Here is a 21,894-nt window from a genome sequence, read left to right on the forward strand (position 1 = left end):
TAATGTATTATCGGCTACTTCTTTGAGCAAATCAAATATTTCATTCAATTTCTTGTTTTCATTATTAACCTTTTCTAAATTATCACGTATTTCTGTTAAAATTCTATTCGTTTCTTTCGCCTCAACATTTTTTTTTTTAATTCATCAAGTTCTGCTAAGCATATTTGAAAATCGCTGAATAAATACCTAATTTTCTTTAATATTTCGTCATCATTAATAGCAGAAATAATATCAACCAACTTATTATCATATTTGGATTTCTGAAAAAATATAATATTAATAAAAAAAAAACAAAATGAATAATACTTATTGTTAGTTAATGAATAAAGCAAAGCAGTAGCATTGCAAAATAACTTTAAATCTATTATAAATATTTGAATGTTTTTACCATATTATGTAGTGAAAAATTTGAATCAGAATTATTATTCTTCTCGTCGATGACATTCTAAAATTAAAAAGATAAATATACTGAAATATAAATTTTTAAGTTGAATAATTACGATTGTAAATAATACTATTAAAATTAATATTAATGTTTTAGCTTATGGCAAAACTATTTCATGATTTTATCCAAATTGTTTCAATATTTTCTTTTAGTATAAAAATAATTATACATTACATATATTAATTAATTAAAATTTTTAAGTATATTAAATTTAATATTTCAGAGCGTACTGAGTACCATCTTTCTCACTTTAAATATAAACAATGGTATTTGAATGGAATCTATAAAATAGCAGGCATAACAGACGTAAAAGAAAACCAGGAATAACATATGGAAGAGGAAGCAGGAACAATCAGAAAGGAATGGAGTAAGATTAAAGCAGAGGTGAGGAACTCAAAGTCTGTTGAGGCCTTATATCAGCTAGGAAGATAACATTAAATTATTATTATTAAATATAAACAATATTTTAATTTCTAATATATTAATTTCCAATACTTTATTAATATTAAATTCATCAAAATATACCTCTTTATTTTCTTCCATTTTTTGTTTCTCAGCATCTAAATGTGCTTTTACAATTTCACTCTCTTTCTTTTTTCTTGCTGTGGTAACATCTATTACCTAAAATTAATATTTAATTTTATAAATAATAAAAAGTATTTTCTATGTTATTTTATTAATATTTGTTAATTTACCTTCTGTTTCTTTTTTACATATTTAACCACTTCATTTTCTCGTTCATATTTTGCATTACAATCGGAATAACGAATTTTTGGCACAGCAGGTCTCTTCTTAGATACTTGTATCTTAAGAAGTGATAAACTATCTGAAAAAATTACATATTTTCAGATTATTTACAAATATTTTACACTTTATGTGTATAGAGATTTTTTAAATAAGCATTAGACACTTTTATATATATAGTTATTAACACAATTAATAAATTGTGAAAGCTATACTTACTTGATATCAATAAAATGTACACTGGCGATTTATTGGCTTCGTCTTGCCAAAAAAAAAACTTTTTTTTTATATGAATCTTCATCGTTTGACGAAAAATTAAGCAATTCTGTTACAGATACGTATAACAATTGTTTTGTATTTAAAACGCACACGTAAGCCCACATGTCCACCTTATATTATCTAGCTTTAATTTATTATTCATTATTAATTATAATGGCTGGATTTCGTAAAGCGCATATGCGCGCATTTACCTATAGTACACGTCACGTTTACTATAGAAAATGCGTGCATATGCGCTTTACGGAATCCAGCCTATATTAGCATGGAATATGATAAATAAATGAAATATATCATTACATATATAAACTGTACTTATTCACAAGTAATCACAGAAACACACAGAACAATTTAACACTGGATCACTCAATACCTTATCTAACCTAACAGACGCACATAAAGTTAGCAACAATTGATTATTAATACTTAAGGCGGGCACAGTCACTTTTCATAATCGTAACCGTAGGGCTGCGTTCGGAAATTATACTCTGACACTCCGATGTATCAGAGTGTGATTTCCGAACGCAGCCTAACATAAACATATTCGACCAATCACGTTGCTTGGTTCGACGTAGATTGCATAGCATCTGGGTTGCGTTCGGAAATGTCACCCGAATGCACTCCCTCTCTCTCTCTCTCTCTCTATCACTTCTGTCTCCGTGATATAAAAGAGAGAGAGAGACAGTGCACTCGGGTGACATTTCCCAACATAGCTATGTTTTGTTATTCACTGCCGTGATATAAACTACAGATGTTTAGTACTAGCAGTACGTTTTTATCGATGTTAATAAATTTTAACCTAACTTGTTTTGAGAATTATAATAAACAAATAAATATTTTAATAGTAGAATATAAGAAGTGTTTATTTCATGTTATTTAATGCCAATTAATGTTATTAATTAATTAAAAATTATGCCAAAAGGAGGACCATACAAAAATTATTTGGTACCGGGGTGTACAGCAGACATTCCGCGATCTACTATAAAACGAAGAAAGAAAGCTTGTCTTTCTGAGAACTTTGACCCATTACAATCAAGTAACTCACAAATTAATGAACAGGTAAAGTTTTTAATAAAATGTTTCAAATATTTTTATAAATTAAGTTTTATAAATTTAATATGTAAGATGTGATTTGCCAGTCGAATTTTTAAAACAAGGTTAAGAATATTTTATTGACCAACACTGGCTAAGACTAATTCTTATATTATAAGACTTTATTTGGGAATAATCTCAATTCGAGATTTAATTTCCCGAATCCCCTCTAACCCCCCTACAGAATTATAGATAATTTTTATAAATATTTATAAATTTAATTTTTATAAATTAAGCAAATAATTGCCTTCATACAATTATAAATTTAATTCTATCAATCTTTCAGCATGATTCATATATACTTGAAGAATCTGGTAATTCTGAAATTAATGAATCTAATTGTTCCTCAAGAGTATATGAAGAATCTGTATTCCATGACGATGAAAGCAATAATATTGATGATAATGATGATAAAGTTAAAGATGATAGTGGTGACAATGACACTATGACTATGGTAATGATAACAATTATGATAATGATAATAACCGAGTTTATAGAAGAAAATATTATTATGAAGACATCAGCCAATGTTGATAAAGATAAAATCTATTTTGAATGTAATGTAAAAAAATTTTTATATTTATAATTGTAATTTTTATTATTTCTATATTAGTACTACAAATGATAATAAGAACATTTTTTCACAGAAAGATGATGTTCTGAGTACAAGTGATTCTGAAGCAACTAATTTATCTAATATTAATAGTAATATTAATGATGAAAGAGAAAATACAAATCAAGTATGTAATTCTGTTGTATATGTATGCTTATTTTTCCTTAGCAAAAATGTTTTTGTTTTATAAAAAAATTTCATGAAATTAATATAATATTTCTAATTTTAGAGTGAAGAAAATTTGGATCATAAATATTCATTCTTGGAAGAGCAATTGAGTACATCTACAACTGTATCTAAAGGCAAAGTTTTATTGATGAGTTTAACAATAGGATTGCGCCATTCTTTACCATGGACAGCGATCACATATATTAAAAATGATAAACGTGATATTTGGTAAACGAATAGTACCAGATACTAAATTCCTCTTACATAAATATTTTTCGGCAGAAATTAAAACCGCGAATTATCATGTTTATTGTCCAAATTGCACTAAATATTTAGGTATACAAGAATCTGTTCGGAATTTAAACATCTGTGAGTGTGGATTTAACATAAAAACAGCAGCAACAATGTCTTTCTTTGTTGAGTTTAATTTAAAAGATCAATTTAAAAAATTATTATCAAACAAATTGGTAATAAAATATCTCGACTATAAATTTAAAAGAAAAAAAAGAACAATGAAGCATTGGAGGATATTTTTGATGGTAAAAATTATAAAAAAAATGAATATTTAAAAGATACGTTACATTTATCTTACATATTTAATACTGATGGGTGCCAACTAGCAGATACTTCTAAAGTAGCTATATGGTCCTATTTCATAATGATTAATGAATTGCCACCACATATTCGCACAAAATATATAATACCAGCTGGATTATGGGTTGATAAATCACAACCTAATATGAATGTATTTGGTGATATTTTTGTCAAGCAAGCAAATGAATTGTCTACAGAAGGAATTTCATGGAATTATAAAGGAAAAGATGTTATATCAAAAATTTTTCCATTACTATCTTCTGTCGATTCGGTTGCTCGTTGTAAAATGTTAAATATGAAACAATTTAACGGTTTATTTGGTTGTACATACTGTTTGCATCCAACAGAACAAATTAATAATTTTGTTAAGTTTCCAATTTCTGCAAATATTCCATCACTTAGATCTGATAATGATATAAAAGAATTAATGAAGAAAAGTATTACATCAGAAACGATTACTGTAGAGGACACTTTCGGTATAAAAGGACCGTCCTTTTTGATGAATTTAAAATATTTTGATTTAGCGCAGTCTTTGCCGCCTGATTATATGCATTCCGTGTTATTAGGTGTAACACGACAATTTACTGAAATCATTCTTACTTCAGTGAATAAAAAATACTATATTGGACAATCTTATAAAGTGGACATAATTAATAATCGTTTGTTATCCATATCACCACCAAAAATAATAACGAGAACACCAAGGCCTTTGACAGAACGAAAGTTATGGAGAGCATCAGAATGGCGATCTTGGCTTTTATTTTATTCACTTACTTGTTTACGCGGAATATTACCAAATAAATATTTGCAACACTGGTCACTTTTTGTAATAACAATTAATACTCTGTTACAAGATTCAATAACACATATTGCTCTTACCAAAGCGAAATCATTACTTGTTAAATTTGTTGTCAAATTCCAATCATTTTATGGTAAACAGGCAATGACATACAATGTTCATTTATTGTTACATTTATGTCAAAGTGTTGAAAATTATGGTCCATTATGGGCACATAATACATTTTCATTTGAAAATGCGAACAGATTACTATTAAAAAATAAACATAGTCCAGCTCGTATTATACCTCAGTTTACAAAAAGAATATTATTATTCCAAAATATAACTTCATTTTCTGATAAGACAACAATAAGTCATCATGTAAGTGAATTTTGTAACTCTCTTTTTGAAGTAAGATTAAAAACAGCTACAAAATTAAATGACAATTCTGTTTTAGTAGGTTCTGGAAAAAATTACGTTTTAACAGCAGAAGAAATAGAATTACTTAACGAGCCAGTAGAAAAGTGCTTATTTTTTGATAAACTTATTTATAAAGATGTAAGATACACAACAATTTCTTATCAACAACAATGCTGCAAGAAAATTAATGATTCAATTGTACAATTAGATAATGGTTCAATTGGTCATATTCATAAAATTTGTTTGATGAAATTTGGAAACGTGGAAGAAGTAGTATTATTTGTAAACATTTTTAGATTAAAAACATTAAATTTAACATCTTTGAATCCTATTGAGCATATAAAGGAATGCGATGCCAGTAATAGTATTTTAACAGTATATAAGCCAGTAAATTTAGTCAGACCATGTATATTTATGCAAATAGATAATTTTAAATATGTATGTAAAATGCCCTATGGTTGTTTACACGATTAAATAAATTAAATTTTGTAATTAATTTTTTTAATATTTTTGAAGTGAATAAAATTTAAATCAAAAATTAATTTACAATCTATTTTTTTTCTTACAGTTCTAATAAAATTACAAATATAAAACACTATCTAATAAAACTAAAGTAAACAATAAAACTACAAGTAAACATGAGGTAAATATTAGTGTAAGTCTTAGAAGAAAACATCAACTTATAATATTATTGTAAAATGTAGAAAGTAATGAACATTTCTTATAATTTATTATAACTTATTACAACTGGTCAACTTTAATAAAGAAAATAGAAAAAAAATAGTATTGAACTTTTTATTGATTTACACACTCACATAATGCTCAATAAAATATTAATCAATAAAATTACATATATAATAGAGAATGTACTGATGTAAAAATTCCTTATGAAATACCTTCTTCCCAAGTAGCAAAGAAATATTTAAAAAATTTTTGAAACTCATTTTTCAAAGATATTTTACAAACATTAAAATAATTGATTAAGTCTCTTTATTCATTAAAAAACGTTTTTTAATATTAATATAATATAAATTTTATTTAAAATATTTAATAAACGTTAAATAAATATTTACATTATTAACATTAAAATAAACGTTTTTTTAATGAATAAAAAGGGACTTAACCAATTATTTTAACGTTTTTAAAATATCTTAGAAAATGAGTTTCAAACATTTTTTGAAACATTTCTTTGCTACTTGGCTTTATATCATGATAATTTTTTTAATGTTGTTTTTTTCTGTTGTAAAAAGTTGTAGGGGTAGTGGGGGAATATTATTACAGTAGGAACATTGATACAGTATCATCATACTTCTGCATGAAAAATATCTACAAAGTCCATTCGTCCACGCATAGATGATGTTACGATACACAAAGCATATGAACATTTTTCGGATGCGAGCAGTGACCTCTTTCTAGATATTTTTCATGCAGAAGTATGATGACTATGATCAATGTTCCCTCATTCGCCTTAAATAGTTATATATTTGCTCTTAAAAATGTTTGTGAAAAGTTGTAGAATAATGTGAATGGTTGTGATTTTTGATAATTACAATTTCTACAACTTACTATTACAATACTTTTAAAAATGTTTGTAGAAACTTTGTAAAAATTTTTTACAACTCACAACAATATTATTACAACTTAACATGAATTTCTCCAATTTTCTAAAATTTGTAAAGTTATGATTTGTTGTTAAAAATTATTATTTTTAGTAGAAATACATAAATTATTGTAAAATTATTCCATCAGATATTTGTAATTTTTCATAAATTTACTTAGAAAGTTATGATTTTCTACAACTACATTACGTTTAGTGATATATTGTAAAAATTTGTAATTTTTAAGAAAATTCTACAACTTTTACAATATACTAAAAATGTTCATAAAAAATTGTTGAAACTCCTAAAAATTTGTAAATATTTTTTACAACTGAGTACAACTTATTACAACTTACCATGAATTTTTACAATTTTCATGAATTTGTAAAAAATTGAGATTTGTTGTTGAAAGTTTTAATTTTTCATAGAAGTATGTAAATTGTTGTAAAATTATTTCCACCAGGGAATACTGTGATAAAAACACCAAATACTCCGCAGCCTGATGAAAGTTGTTCTAATGAAAATAATTGTGATACAAACAATTTGAAAGACTCAGGTTAGTTTTTTTAAGCACTCTTCCAATGATATATTTGATATACAATTATATACAATTCGATATAAAAATATATACAATTAAAATGTAGTTTAATGATATTTTTAAATGAACTTGGAAAGGGTTTCTCATGGCCGGAGAGTGCAGTGTTTCTGCTTTTAGATTTATATCGAGAGAGAGAAGAAGAATTTCTATTAGGTTTTAAGCGTCATAATATTTTGTGAGCAGAAATTGCTATGGCGATGAAGGAAACCAATCAGAAATATAATTTAAGTGGACAGCAGTGTTCAAATAAGTTGGCAGGACTAAAGCATACATATAAAAGTATTTCTGATCAAAACAAACGGAGCAATGGCCACGGCAATTGCCATATAGCTCATGGCCGTTTTTATCAGTAATTATATGTTTTATAAACATGCACACATTTAATATACTAACGTTTCAATTGTAAGAAACTATTTCTTACATTATATCTTTTGTTATTTGATTAGGTGATGGATTCGATATTTGGAAAGAAAGCTAGTATTAAACCTGTTTCTGAGGCTTCGAGTGATGGTCCAACATCACCTGTACCCTCGACCTCGGCTATGTCGAGTGCCTCATTGTCACCAGCTCGTGAAGTCCAAAGTAATAAAATCTATTCCCTTTTCCTATTGATGGATATTTTCTATTCTCTGTTTCTATTGTCTATTATACTTGACATTGTGCAAGGGCTTTTACTTTCTTAATATTATTTTCTTACATCTTATAAATTATACGTTAGATCCAGTTAAAAAAAGGAGAGTTGAAACCATTTTAGAAAATTACATTGAAAATATTCGTCAAGAAAGAGAAATAATGAAGACTCAAAGGAATGAAGAGAATCAATGTCGTGAACAACGTAGACAAAAAAGGCACGAAAAAAGAAGAGCTGAACGTGAAAAAATGCACGAAGATCGAATGAAAATAGAGCAATCATTAGTAAATATTTTACAAAAGCTATTATAGTTGCTGCGAAGAAGTAAAATGTATCTTTTTATCCTAGCTATTACTTTATTTATCCTATTTATATTCTAATTATCCTATTACTATTTTCAAGAGTTATTTATAAGTAGTTAAGAGTTTAAAAGTTAAGAGTTTATTAATTATTGTTCTTTTATTGTATTTTTCAATTATTCCAAAATTTTGAATAAAAAAAAATAATTTGAAAATTAATAAAGAAGATTAAAATATATATAAATATAATAATATATATTTATAATTCGGTAATAGATAGGCTATTCGAGCCGTACGCGGATGTCGGTGCGTCGATTCCAACGAAAATTAATTTTTCGTTGGAATTAACTAATTGTGCACGGGGCACAAATTTTGCTTGGTACACCGCCAAAACTTTATTACGGAACAATCTCAATTCGAGATTTTTAATTCCAAAGATCCCCTCTGTCCCCCTAAAATATAGAAAAATTTTTCTCGCCTACATTTCTTTAGAGGGGACAGAGGGGATCTTTGGAATTAAAAATCTCGAATTGAGATTGTTCCGTAATAAAGTCTTGGCGGTGTACCAAGCAAAATTTGTGCCCCGTGCACAATTAGTTAATTCCAATGAAAAATTAATTTTCGTTGGAATCGACGCACCGACATCCGCGTACGGCTCGAATAGCCTATCTATTACTGATTTATATTTGATATATATCGAGCCTTTATATTCTTAGTGTATATTTATAATATTATTATAAAAATTTAAAAATGTAAGAAGAAAAATGTCAAATAAGAAATCAAAAGAATTCAAATAAGAAAAAAACTTTATTAAACATATACATATGTATATATAACTTTCTCTTACACTCTCATTGGCAAGGCATTCATAATTCTATTTCTTTTTTCATTACCTAAATTTACCGCATTATCATGTACAATGGGATTTATTTGATCGTCATTATCAAGAGACACGGTAGTGTCTCGCGCTAATTAAGAGCGAAGCTCCATCCCAGCAGCGACCCACCGGCCGTGTATCTTTACGCGAGTCGGATAGTTGAGAGTATCATAGATTTCGGATACTCAATAACGGCTGAAACTATCGAGTTCTTATTACGCTTAATCGATAAATTGAGGTCGAATTATATAATGAAAGTTTCTTTATTTTTGCTCTACGTGCTTTTTTATAATAGATATCATTATGCAAAGTCTCAAAGTGAAAATTTTCCTTTAAGAAACGTCCACGTCACCGTCGTCATCGTCATTCACGCAAGTATCCAATCGCGTGCGTCAAATTCTGTACAGTTGGAGCGTTTGACACAAGACTGCGCTGGAGGCGTTTCTATTCATGATTATACCACAGTTAGGCTGCGTTCGGAAACGTCACCCGAGTGCATTCCCTCTCTTTCTATATCACTACTCTCTCAGTGATATAGAAAGAGAGGGAATGCACTCGGGTGACGTTTCCGAACGCAGCCTTACTGTTATGATGCGTGAGATGTGTGTGATGTGATGACTAATAATAATAAATAATAAAGTTAAGGATCCGTTGTCCCCGGTGGATTAAATATACTTTTGATATTAAAAAGGTAAGTTAACATATTTAAATTGATTTTCATACGTTGAAACTCAACTTTTTTAAAACTATAATTAGGTTAGATTATTAATAAATCAATTATAAAAGTTAAATAAATATAAACAATTTTAATATTATATAGATATATTGTATATAGATATATTATTTATATTATATGTATATATATATATATATACATATATATATATATATAAATATTCGTATTTTAGGTGGATTTACATAGATGCATAGATGTCGATAAAGTGGAAGAGGGCATTAATAGGGTGGCAAAGGGATCGCGGAGTAACATCTTTGAGTAACATCCCAGAGTGAAGTATATCACAAAGTATTACCAAGAATAAAAAAGCGAAATGGTGGTAAGCATGGTGCTTCTGTACTGCGTGTTCTCGTAGAAGGCCCATTTATTAGCCTAAATAAGAAAGGTGTCCATGCGGAGCAGTATATTAAAAAATTTGATCAGGTAACAGAGATATATAATTAAATCTGTTTTCATTTATATTCAGAATATATCTTTGTAAAATCATATTCAACATGTTACTTAATTCATATAATTTTTAATAATTATATTGTATTTCAGGGATTTAAATCAGTTTTCGATACGATGATCTGAATAATGTATGTATGTTACATACTAGGACATTCTATAGCGAATTTAAACGAGGGAGAAGAGGCAGTTAAACATGGAGCATCATTTATTACTCATTTATTCAATGCTATGTTACCTGTAAGCTATAAAATATATAGTTCTATATAATCAATTTTTATATTTTAAAATAATCTTATATATAATTCGTACTTGTAACAGACGCGATATCAGCGTTCAATTTAGATTAGAGGAGGGAATCCATCAACTGGAACAGTTTAAAATAGAGATACGTAAAGGATGTGTATATATCGCTGGAATGGACACTGTATGATAGTATAGTCGAGATGTCCAAGTGTGTGAGACACTTTAAAGATGCTACAGGTAAAGTAATGTCTTTATAAATAATCAAATAATAATAAAACAAATATATTAATTATAAATTAAGAAATATTTTTATCGGCTCTCAGTATATAATAAATGTGATTTTTAAATCCGGCCAATAGAGCCAAGCACGAAAATTAATTCTAATTTTCCAGAACTGTATCTCTTGGTTTGAGATTACTAAATTCCATCAATTGACAATCTTCGAACTTACAACGGGAGAATAGGCGAGAAAAATATTGGTCCGAAAAGTCGCTGAAGCGGGAATTGAACCCGCGTCTTTCGCTTGCCGGGCGACTGCTCTTACCACTAAGCTATTCAGACCCTTTCGATTCTATATTTTTCATTTGCCTTATAATGGATGTTAGTAAATTTCGGACCAATATTTTTCTCGCCTATTCTCCCGTTGTAAGTTCGAGGATTGTCAATTGATGAAACTTAGTAATCTCAAACCAAGAGATACAGTTCTGGAAAATTAGAATTAATTTTCGTGCTTGGCTCTATTGGCCGGATTTAAAAATCACATTTATTATATTAATTATGTACATATGATTGCTTTGTGTAGGTTGCACGATAGTCGAAGCCTTTTGAAAGCGGCGACTTTGCATTCCGCGAGATGCCTCGGTATCGATTTCTATAAAGGTATTCTCAATTTTGGAGCCGATGCCGATATAATATTACTAGACGAGAAGCTGGAGCTCTTATTGACATGAATTTCGGAAGAATGCTTTTATGAGAAGATTCCTGGTAATGCAAAACAATTGGAAGCATAAATGTAAGTAGACATTCCGGTACATATCAGAATTCAGTTAGAGTAAAAGAACGTAGTAATAATAATAAAAAACATAGAAAGAATAATATTGATATTGACTAATATAATCTTTAATTGTAGACACGAGAAGTTACTGTGCAAGAAACGGCGTGAAAATTTGGCAGATGCTGAAAATCATTTAGATTCTGGAACTAAAATTGGGAAACCTCAAGGTGGAAAACTGGCAAAGCAAGAAGCTGATAGTATAATATATTATTATTTGTTCAAAATTATAATTAAATGTGTTCTAATTACATCACATTGCATAATGTAATGACATACTTAATACACAATTGACCAAAGATTATTACATTCATATAAATTAGAATTCTGCAAAACTTGAAATTGTCTCGAAAATGTATTCAGTACAAACGCGTTTATATATATTACAATATATATATATATATATATATATACATATAATTTAGTTTATATAGCGATTTATCATAGTAATAAAGATATTGCAGTGCAGTGATATTATATGTGCAGTGATAATAAGAATGTACTGTGATAATATATATATATATATATATATATATATATATATATATATATATATACATTATCACGTACATTCTTATTATATTGCACTTATTAAAAAAAATATCACTGCCGTACTTTTATTATACTGCAATATCTTTATTACTACGATAAATCGCTATATAAACTAAACTATATGATATTTTATATATAACTATATAATCTATATTTATATATAAACGTGTTGTTTGTACTTCATTCATTTTCGAGAGAAACAAAATAAGGAAACTCATAATTCTAATTTATTGTGCATTAAGTATGTCATTACATTATGCAATGTAATGTAATTAGAACAAATTTAATTAATGTATTTTAAACAATTAACATATAAAATCAGTAATTTTAATAATTAAAATGTAAAACAATGCATATACTATATGTGAGAAACGTGTATCATAAGAAATAACACATTTATTATTTTACATGCGCATATATCCAAGTTTGTGTTGAAAAATAAAAATACATGCAGAAAATAAATCGTTTGCTTTAGAACCCTTAATCTAAATATGCTCTATAAACTTAAAATGAAAAAATACATGAAACGTGTATATAGTAAATAAATAAATAAATGCCGTGGTAGGGCGCCTTATAAAGAGCATCAGAACGAATATCTTCTTCACTCGTGCGTCGGGCGCGTCCGCGTACGGTCGTGTGAACGTGCGATGGATGAGTGTGTGAGTAAGAGTGAGCCCCCTTTCGGAAATTCTTCACTATACTCTTCATTAGAGTCCACTTTTGAGGACCTCATGACATATTATGTCACTTTGTCTATCTAATGGGATATCGATGGGGGGGGCTCACGGCTTTTGCGCTACGTGCGGTAGTATGTAGATTCCCCATTATTATTTATTGTATTAAATTTACTGAAGAAGGTCCAAAGAAAGGACCGAAACGTTTAGATTCAATAAATTTGTTTTTCCAACAAGTTTGTTTTTAATATTTGCGTACCTACATCCTACGCGTGGCTCCATATAGCCTCCTTTTGAATTTGTAATTTATCAATGCAGGGAGCCTACATTGTTACTTATTATTTATACGCTGGCTGAAACTATGCGTCCCGTAACATTTTTCCAATTTATTAAATTTAATTTTGGTAACGACGTGGTTAAGAATATGAAGAAGTGGATAGACTTACAGAAGTCTATTTCAAAATTTAGATTGGGGATTAAATTTCTAAAAAGTTGCCTCAAGTACAACATTACACCGCCGCACTTAGAACGAGGTGCATGCTACAAAAACAATCTGTACCATTTTAGATCAATAAATAAGTTGAATCATATTATTGATCGGTTTACCAAAAGTATGACACACGTAGAGATCTGTGATACTCATAGGCGTATTCAGGCGATACGTACGCATAGTTGCAGACTGGCACGTAGCGTCGCGCGCGCACTACCAATCACCATCTGCAATGAGTTTTTTGCTAGACAAAACAGGTCTCTTTGTTTCCACTTTGTGAGTGAAAGTAGCAGACTGGATAAGAAATTAAATTGGCTCATTGCCAAAAAAGAACGATTGATTAGAGCTAATATTCGTCCAGTCCAATATTTTTCTGTGGCACGTGATCAGCAGGGAGGAGTTAATCTTGGCGCGTCATTGATTCCGTTTAACGGGCGTCGTGCGCGACCGTCCGGGGGATCCGAATTTTCCTTCACACCTCTAAACGCTCCTTCTACTTCCTCCTCCTTTACTATTAACTTGAACCCCTTATCCTTTGACAACCACACAGTCTCCCCTTTGCACATCAGGGAGAAGTGGTTTAAAAACCTTTCCTCAACAGATATTCCATTAGAAATACAGGGAGTTTTGCAACTGGGCGACAACTTTTGTTTGCCAAGTAAGAATAAAGATCGAGTTCTTATGGAATTTATCAAAAGTATAGAATATAGTATCGACAGAGTGGAAGTTGGCGTTCGGCCTTTGGTTCGCCAGAGGTCGTCGGCAATTGTTAACAAGTTGGCCAGTTGCAACCCTGAAGAATTTTTGTTTGATAAGGAGCTCTCGGACACGTCCCTAGCAGCGAGAACGTTTATACGCGATAATCCTAATATCATTTTTACGCGAGCCGATAAGGGCAATATAACAGTCGCTTTAGAAAAGACATCTTATTTGGACAAGATGAAGGTCCTCCTTGGTGATACAAATACTTACATTAGAGTAAAGAAGGATCCCACCAGAAGAATTATCAACAGTTTGCATGAATTGCTTACAAGGTGGAAAAACTTAGATTATATATCCGATACGACATACAGGTCGTTGAATTGTTCGGAGGGAGTACTGCCGAGAGCCTATGGGCTCCCTAAGATTCACAAGTCGGGCTGCCCCCTGCGAATCATCGTCTCCTCACTGAACACGCCACTGCACCGTCTTGCGACGTTTCTCCACAAAATCATATACAAGTCGGTCCCGGCGGCGGACAGTCATGTGGAGAATAGCTTTCGACTGGTCAACAAACTCGATGGAACTTACGTTGGTGACAATTGTGAACTTATTTCACTGGATGTGGTCTCTCTATTCACTAACGTCCCATTGGATTTGGCAGTCGACGGCATAGCCGCGAGGTGGAATTTCATAGAAAATAACTGTACGATACCGCGCGTGGAATTTTTGGGGGCAGTCCGGCTTGTTCTTCACTCAACTTTTTTCACCTTTGATGGCATAATCTATCAACAAACCTTCGGAGCGCCCATGGGTTCTCCGCTGTCTCCCATAGTAGCCGATTTAACCATGCGCGATTTGGAGAGCAGGGTGATAGGAGACCTTCCTTTTGAACTCCCGATCTACGTACGCTATGTTGATGATATCGCGTTGGCCGTCCCTCCCGGGACGAGCCGGGAGATACTAAGATGGTTTAACGCGTGTCATAACAGATTACAGTTTACTTTGGAAAAGGGGGGCAATAGATTCGATTTTTTGGATGTTACATTCATTCTAAACCGGGGATACGTTGAATTCGATTGGTATCATAAACCAACATTTTCGGGAAGATATCTGAATTATTACTCCTGTCACCCTCCCTGCCACAAGAGAGGCACAATATTTGGCCTAATAGATAGGGCTTTCTGGTTATCACATCCAAGATATCACCAAAAGAACCTCGAATTGGTCATTGGGGTGTTACGTGATAATGGGTATCCATTACAACTGATTTTTGAAACATTTCACGAAAGGCTTAGGACTTTGTTTGCGAGAAATAAAAATAATAATTCAGGTGACGCTAACAGAACACCTGATACTAATTCGGCTCGCATTGCATATTTTAATGTCCCATACATACCCAAATGGTCCGAGCGGTTTAGCCATGTGGTCCGTGATCTAGATGTAAAAATGTCCTACACAGGTTTGAATAAGTTACGCTCGTTTATCCGCGTGCATAAAGACACACTGCAGAAAGATGGGCATAATAACGTTGGATACAAAATTTCATGTCAAAATTGTAATGCCTCTTATGTCGGTCAGACCAGCAGGCAGTTGAGAACACGCATTAGGGAGCACAGAAATCACATAAAAAGAAACACCGCGCAAAAATCCGTGATCACGGATCACAGGCTGAATAACCACGAATTTGATTGGGATAACGTTGAGATCTTGGATGAGGAACCGTTTCTAAGGAAGAGACTTGTTTCAGAGATGCTGTTTATCAGGCGCCAGATAAATGGCTTAAACCGACAAGAAGACACAGAGTGTCTAAGTCAAGCATATATATCTGTTGTGACAAATATGCCTCAAATTTCTTGAAAGACGGTCTTCGTTTAGTTGTTATCAAATTCCTTTAGAGAGCCATAAATCATTTGTAACATTAATCTCCATACATCGTATGTTTGAGAGAGGGAGATAGAGAAAGGGGGGGGCGAGAGGAAGGGGGGACAGTGATAGAGGGAGAGAGACGGAGGGGGGAAAGGGAGAGAGAGGGGGGAGAGAGAGGGAGAGAGAGAGAGTGGAGAGGGAGAGGGAGAGGGAGAGAGAGAGAAGGAGAAATAAATTCCACACATTGTTTGACATTGACTTCGATAACAGGTTATGAGCCGTGGTAGGGCGCCTTATAAAGAGCATCAGAACGAATATCTTCTTCACTCGTGCGTCGGGCGCGTCCGCGTACGGTCGTGTGAACGTGCGATGGATGAGTGTGTGAGTAAGAGTGAGCCCCCTTTCGGAAATTCCTCACTATACTCTTCATTAGAGTCCACTTTTGAGGACCTCATGACATATTATGTCACTTTGTCTATCTAATGGGATATCGATAGGGGGGGCTCACGGCTTTTGCGCTACGTGCGGTAGTATGTAGATTCCCCATTATTATTTATTGTATTAAATTTACTGAAGAAGGTCCAAAGAAAGGACCGAAACGTTTAGATTCAATAAATTTGTTTTTCCAACAAGTTTGTTTTTAATATTTGCGTACCTACACCCTACGCGTGGCTCCATATAGCCTCCTTTTGAATTTGTAATTTATCAATGCAGGGAGCCTACATTGTTACTTAAAATAAATAAATGTAATTGTTTTAACGCGTTTGTTTGTACTATTATATATATACATTTTCAAGAGGAACAAAATAAGGAAAATTCATTAAGTCACTAACTTTTTATTTAGATTTATTTTATTAGAGTAATTGTCTTTCAAATCAGTTACATTCTTCAGCAAGAAAAAATATCTAATTTATATTAAAAATAAAATCAATGATTATATAATAATAATTAAAATGTAAAACAATATCTATATATATAAGTGCCGTCTGTGTGTCTGTCTGTCTATATGACCGCGAACTACTTTCACATTTGTGGATCGATCTTCTCGAAATTGGTACCAAAATTTCGCAAATTTTTCGGCGGTGGCTGCTGTGTGGGTTTTTTTTTAAATTTTTATACACCCACGCATCCACCCACGCGCATGCGCATTTATGGACCGATTTTCTCGAAATTGGTATCAAAATTGTGCAAATTTTTCGGGAATGGATACTATTTGGTTTTTTAAAAGTTTTACACTCCCACCCACGCACCCACCCACGCACTCACAAATTTATTGAACGATTTCATCAAAATTGGTACCAAAATTTTGCAAATTTTTCGGGGATGGCTAATATGTGGTTTATTTAAGTTTTACACCCCCACCTACCCACCCACGCATCCACTCACGCACTCATATTTATTAATCGATTTTCTCAAAATTGGTATAAAAATTGTGCAAATTTTTCGGGGATGGATACTATTTGGTTTTTTAAAAGTTTTACACTCCCACTCACCCATTTACGCTCCCACTCACCCATTTACGCACCCACCTTATTTACATTTATTGTAGAAGCATTGCAATATCATGAAAGATTAGAAGAATTGCAAAAAGCATTTGAAACTGCAAAAGAGTTAGTTCAGCAATGCTTAGATGACGATTTACAAAAAGAACAGTCTCAGGATGATCCTGAAAATGCGATAGGTATTCAAAATATAGAGGGTGGTGAAGCAATGCAAGATTTTAAAGATCTTGGTGATAGAGCGATTCGAGAAATAGATGTATCTGAAATAATAGTAAAATTAAATACGGATCAAAAACGAGTATTTCATAAAGTTATCAATGCTGTAGAGTCCGATAAATCAATATTACGAGTACATGTTAGCGGAGAAGGTGGTACTGGAAAAAGTTTCTTAATCAAGACTATTAAATGCTGGATAAAACAAAATCTCAACAAAGATACTGCTGTAGCAGCGTTTTTATACCTACTGGTATAGCAGCATTTAATATAGACCTTTTGACAGTTTATAGATTGCTTCAATTACCCGTTGAACATGGTCAAACTCCTAAGTATAAACAACTATCTAATCATGTATTGAAAGTTTTACGAGCAGATCTTAAAGATGTTATTTTTTTTGTAATTGATGAAGTGTCAATGATATCTAATTTGACTTTAATGTATATACATCTTCGATTATCTGACAAGGGGAGGTCGCGGTTGACTCTTCACCGATTTTGATCTCCTTTGGTATGGTGAATCTACATTGAAAAAAAGTTGCTCCGTGTTCAAGCTTTTCGTCCAATGTACCTTGTAAAAAAAATTTTTTTTTTCCCGAAGTTTAGAGAAATTGTCAGGTTCGTTACGAAGCCTAAAGAAAGACACACTTTCGATCGGTGCCGCTAGTGCAGCGGCAGAGAACAAGAATAGTAAAAAGTAAAAATATTTCTAAAAATATTTTTCTATAAAAATATTTTATTTATATTACGATCATTTTATTAATTTTAAATATATAAAAAGATATATACATAACTAACGATAAAAATATGTCGAATATTTATTTATCATAATAAATAATACGTTAAAAAAAAATTATGACAGCCAAAGTTCTGAACCTGGGATCCCGGCATTACTATTCTTGTGCTCTGCTGCTGCACTAGCGGCACCGATCGAAAGTGAGTCTTTCTTTAGGCCTCGTAACGAACCTGACAATTTCTCTAAACTTCGGGAAAAAAAAAATTTTTTTTACAAGGCGCATTGGACGAAAAGCTCGAACACGGAGCAACTTTTTTTCAATGTAGATTCACCATACCAAAGGAGATCAAAATCGGTGAAGAGTCAACCGCGACCTCCCCTTGTGAGATATTTGACACTAGTGATTGCGATGATGGTTGGTTTGGTCGAAAGCATATTCTTTTATTCGGAGACTTGCTTCAATTACCTCCTGTACGCGAAGATCCTGTTTTTATACATTTATCGGATAAAAAAATTTCTAAACATTTTGGTTCTTTAAATGCTGTTAATTTATGGATTACATTATTTGAGTATGATGAATTGACAATCAATATGCGCCAGCAAGGAGATAATTCTTACCGTGAGTTATTGTCGCGAATTCGTATTGGTTTAGCAATAAAATCTGATTGTAAAATTCTAGAGAGTAGAAAAATATCTTTCAAAGCTGATTCTTTCGAATCTAGATTAAATGGATTATGTGATTTTATTAACAGTTTACCATTGGACACTGTTTGTTTATTGCCAACTTGTAATATGTGTAATGTCCTTAATGATGCAATGTTAAGTCGCATTGCTTCCAAAGAAATATTATTAATTGCTCAAGATACGATTGACTGTATACCGTATGTAAAAAAGAAAGTATTAAAAGTATTGTCAAATAATGATGATGATAATTCTCGAACAGCTGGACTTTCGAAACAAGTTACAATTAAAATTGGAGCAAAAGTTATGATTCGGCGTAATATCGATGCTAGTTTGGGTCTTGTAAACGGTACAATTGCTAAAGTGATTTCAATTGCATGACAAACGTCTACTGATGACGTAGAAAAGATTAAACTTCTTTTACCATCAGATTTAGAATATGAAATTGAAAGAGTAAGGGTTCAGGTGTTGGATAGAGTGTATGTTATTCGAAAACAATTTCCATTATCTTTAAGTTATGGCATCACTATTCATAAAAGTCAAGGATTAAGTTTGCAGAGTGTTATTATGGGTATTGGCAACTTTGTATTTAGTTGTGATCAAATTTATGTTGCTTTGTTGCGAGTAACATCTCTAGAAGGATTACATTTAATTAATTTCGATCCTTTTGCAGTAGTAGCTAACGAAAACGTTATTATGAAATATAATCATATAAAACGAATACACAAATCAAAAGCAGAAAGAATTTCTGTGTCAAAAGAATGTTGTTGTAAAGTGAAAGATGTTCTATGGGCGTTATCAAAAGTAATTGCTTCTGTTAAAAAAATCAAGTTCTGATCAAAAAATTCAACGTACTGCTTCAAATAAGAAATTCAAAGTACTACTTCATGCATGGGGTCATACATGGTTTTCAAAATACAAGGTTTCATGTTATGCAAATGCAGTATTGCAATGTTTATTACATTTAAATGTTATTAGGCAACAGTTGATTAATTGCGACAAAACAGATATTTTACGTATATTAATGCATTAATATGAAAATGGAATGCGTAATCTAAATATATGTATATGCAATACAAGAATGTTTAGGAGAATATTTTTCGAGCATCGTAAAACGCGAAATGCGTATGATTTTCTTACGGCACTCTGCGAAAAATATGATTACATAAGGATACAATATTAGGTAACTTCTACCAAGCGGTGCAAAACATGTGGTAATACAAAAACTATTGTTGATGATAATATTGCTATTTCGATTTCTCTTGATAATTTAAACCAAAAAGTTATAATCTTAATGATTTATTAAATGCTCCGTTTTCATATTGGTATCAGTCACGCAACGAATCATGTGAATATTGTACAGGAAATGATATGATATATATTTAAAAATGAAGTTACATTAATAAGAGAAATAGTTGTTATTCGTTTAATACTATTTTTATCATAAGATAAATTAATAAAAGCAGAATACTAAACTTAACTTATGTGCTGTTCCAATAATTAAAGTATTAATAGCGGGACATATGTACAAGACGATGAATGCTATATTTCATGATGATTCGTGTATCGATGAAGGTCATTATATAAGTATACAGGGTGATTCAAAACAACCGTTTGTCCTTAAAATGTCGTATTCCTGACTGAATTCTAAGACAATTTTTCCTTTGCCAAAATTTGATCCGAAGCTTAGTTTTCAAATTATTAAAAGAAATATTTAGCGAATTACGGTATGAGTACGGGCAGTAGGCAGGAGCGGCGCAACTCATTATCCGACGCGGGCGACTGTGTGAGGCGCTCGCTGCGATCAGCTGTTCGCTACACGCGATGTGTTTGTGTGTGTGTGTGTCTGTGTTTTGCGTGTGTGCGTACACACACACACACACACACACTCTCTCTCTCTCTCTCTCTCTCTCTCTCTCTCTCTCTCTCTCTCTCTCTCTCTCTCTCTCTCTCTCTCTCTTCTCTCTCTTTCTTTCTCTCTCTCTCTCTCTCACTTACTCACTTTTATTCTTACCTTGTAGAAGTGTTTGATGACTTTTACTTCTGATGAATAATTGTTGCACGACTGTTAACAATGAGACATTCCCATCTGACACACCGAATAATAAACAAATTTTTCTTCTTTCAGAAATTCCCGTAGTAAAAAAACTCCTTTATCGCCATTGAAAAATTGCCATTCATTCGCCATTGCCGAAAATGCTAATAGCGATAAATGGCGAATTGCCAAAGGAGATTTTCTCCATAAAATTCCCCATTCAAAATGGAATGGGGATTTTTTAATGGGGATTTAATAGAAAAAAATCTCCTTAGGCAATTCGCCATTCATCGTCATTGGCATTTTTTGCAATGGCGAATGAATGGCAATTTTTCAATGGCAATCAGTGGAGTTTTTTACTACCGTAAACGACCGAGATACACGAAACGATCTTTCTACATTATTAATGTTTATATTTAATAGACTTAATTTATAGACTATATCGATAAGTTCTCGAGAAAAAATCTAATTGTAAGTAATATACATTGGGTTTGTTGGTAGTACATTTTATTTACTTATTCATATGTTGTCTTTTATGAATTTACTCTAGATTAGATTAGATTAGATTCGTTTATTCGTCCCCCAAAGGGATTTGAAGGCGCTTTTAAGGAGCGGTCCCGAACCTTTACAAGATAGCCTCATTCCCCTTCGCGACCTGGCCATATGCGACCCTTACATCCTCTTACCCCCCTCCCTCACGTTTCCCATCCCCTTCCCCTTCTCCCTGCCTTCTTCTTCAAATCTTCCCGCCTCTCGTCTCTCCTTCCTCTCTCTCTCCTTTCTGCATTCCTCTATCCTTGGCCTTCTTATTCCTTGCGGTTTCCTCCTCCC

At 31.8% G+C, this 21,894-nt stretch overlaps 2 protein-coding genes, 1 long non-coding RNA gene and 1 pseudogene across 3 annotated transcripts; 3 read left to right on the forward strand and 1 right to left on the reverse strand.

Moving 5' to 3' along the window:
- On the reverse strand, nucleotides 1-1,699 carry LOC145938249 (uncharacterized). The gene is made up of 4 exons (XM_083041741.1): nucleotides 1,660-1,699; nucleotides 1,141-1,271; nucleotides 971-1,066; nucleotides 1-260 (listed from the first exon to the last, which is right to left on the reverse strand). Exons 1-4 carry the CDS (start codon nucleotides 1,697-1,699, stop codon nucleotides 96-98), a joined length of 432 nt encoding a protein of 143 aa, XP_082897867.1. The 3' UTR covers nucleotides 1-95.
- A 1,175-nt stretch (nucleotides 1,700-2,874) lies between these two features.
- LOC145938113 (uncharacterized) lies at nucleotides 2,875-3,443 on the forward strand. The gene is made up of 3 exons (XR_014425679.1): nucleotides 2,875-3,011; nucleotides 3,205-3,297; nucleotides 3,400-3,443. It is a non-coding gene; the product is annotated as an uncharacterized LOC145938113 (long non-coding RNA).
- A 916-nt stretch (nucleotides 3,444-4,359) lies between these two features.
- Nucleotides 4,360-7,679, forward strand: LOC145938251 (uncharacterized). Its single transcript, XM_083041743.1, has 3 exons — nucleotides 4,360-5,536; nucleotides 7,192-7,284; nucleotides 7,510-7,679. Exons 1-3 carry the CDS (start codon nucleotides 4,360-4,362, stop codon nucleotides 7,677-7,679), a joined length of 1,440 nt encoding a protein of 479 aa, XP_082897869.1.
- Nucleotides 7,680-7,775: 96 nt separating this feature from the next.
- On the forward strand, nucleotides 7,776-11,572 carry LOC145938252 (N-acetylglucosamine-6-phosphate deacetylase-like; annotated as a pseudogene).
- Nucleotides 11,573-21,894: the final 10,322 nt, after the last annotated feature.

This window comes from Prenolepis imparis, unplaced genomic scaffold, assembly GCF_030444845.1.
Source record: "Prenolepis imparis isolate NDT839.2.m4 unplaced genomic scaffold, iyPreImpa1.0 SCAF_7, whole genome shotgun sequence".
NCBI lineage: Eukaryota > Metazoa > Arthropoda > Insecta > Hymenoptera > Formicidae > Prenolepis > Prenolepis imparis.

What these genes read in the sequence shown, in the direction of transcription:
- LOC145938249 (XM_083041741.1), bottom strand. Translation starts at nt 1,699, where the DNA reads ATGCACGCATTTTCTATAGTAAACGTGACGTGTACTATAG. An exon ending in ATGTAAAAAAGAAACAGAAG is followed by an intron (nt 1,067 to 1,140) that starts GTAAATTAACAA and finishes TATTAATTTTAG; the next exon opens with GTAATAGATGTTACCACAGC. An exon ending in AAATGGAAGAAAATAAAGAG is followed by an intron (nt 261 to 970) that starts GTATATTTTGAT and finishes ATATTTTTTCAG; the next exon opens with AAATCCAAATATGATAATAA.
- LOC145938251 (XM_083041743.1), top strand. Translation starts at nt 4,360, where the DNA reads ATGAAGAAAAGTATTACATCAGAAACGATTACTGTAGAGGACACTTTC. An exon ending in AGTAAATTTAGTCAGACCAT is followed by an intron (nt 5,537 to 7,191) that starts GTATATTTATGC and finishes TATTTCCACCAG; the next exon opens with GGAATACTGTGATAAAAACA. An exon ending in AAACAATTTGAAAGACTCAG is followed by an intron (nt 7,285 to 7,509) that starts GTTAGTTTTTTT and finishes TTTTGTGAGCAG; the next exon opens with AAATTGCTATGGCGATGAAG.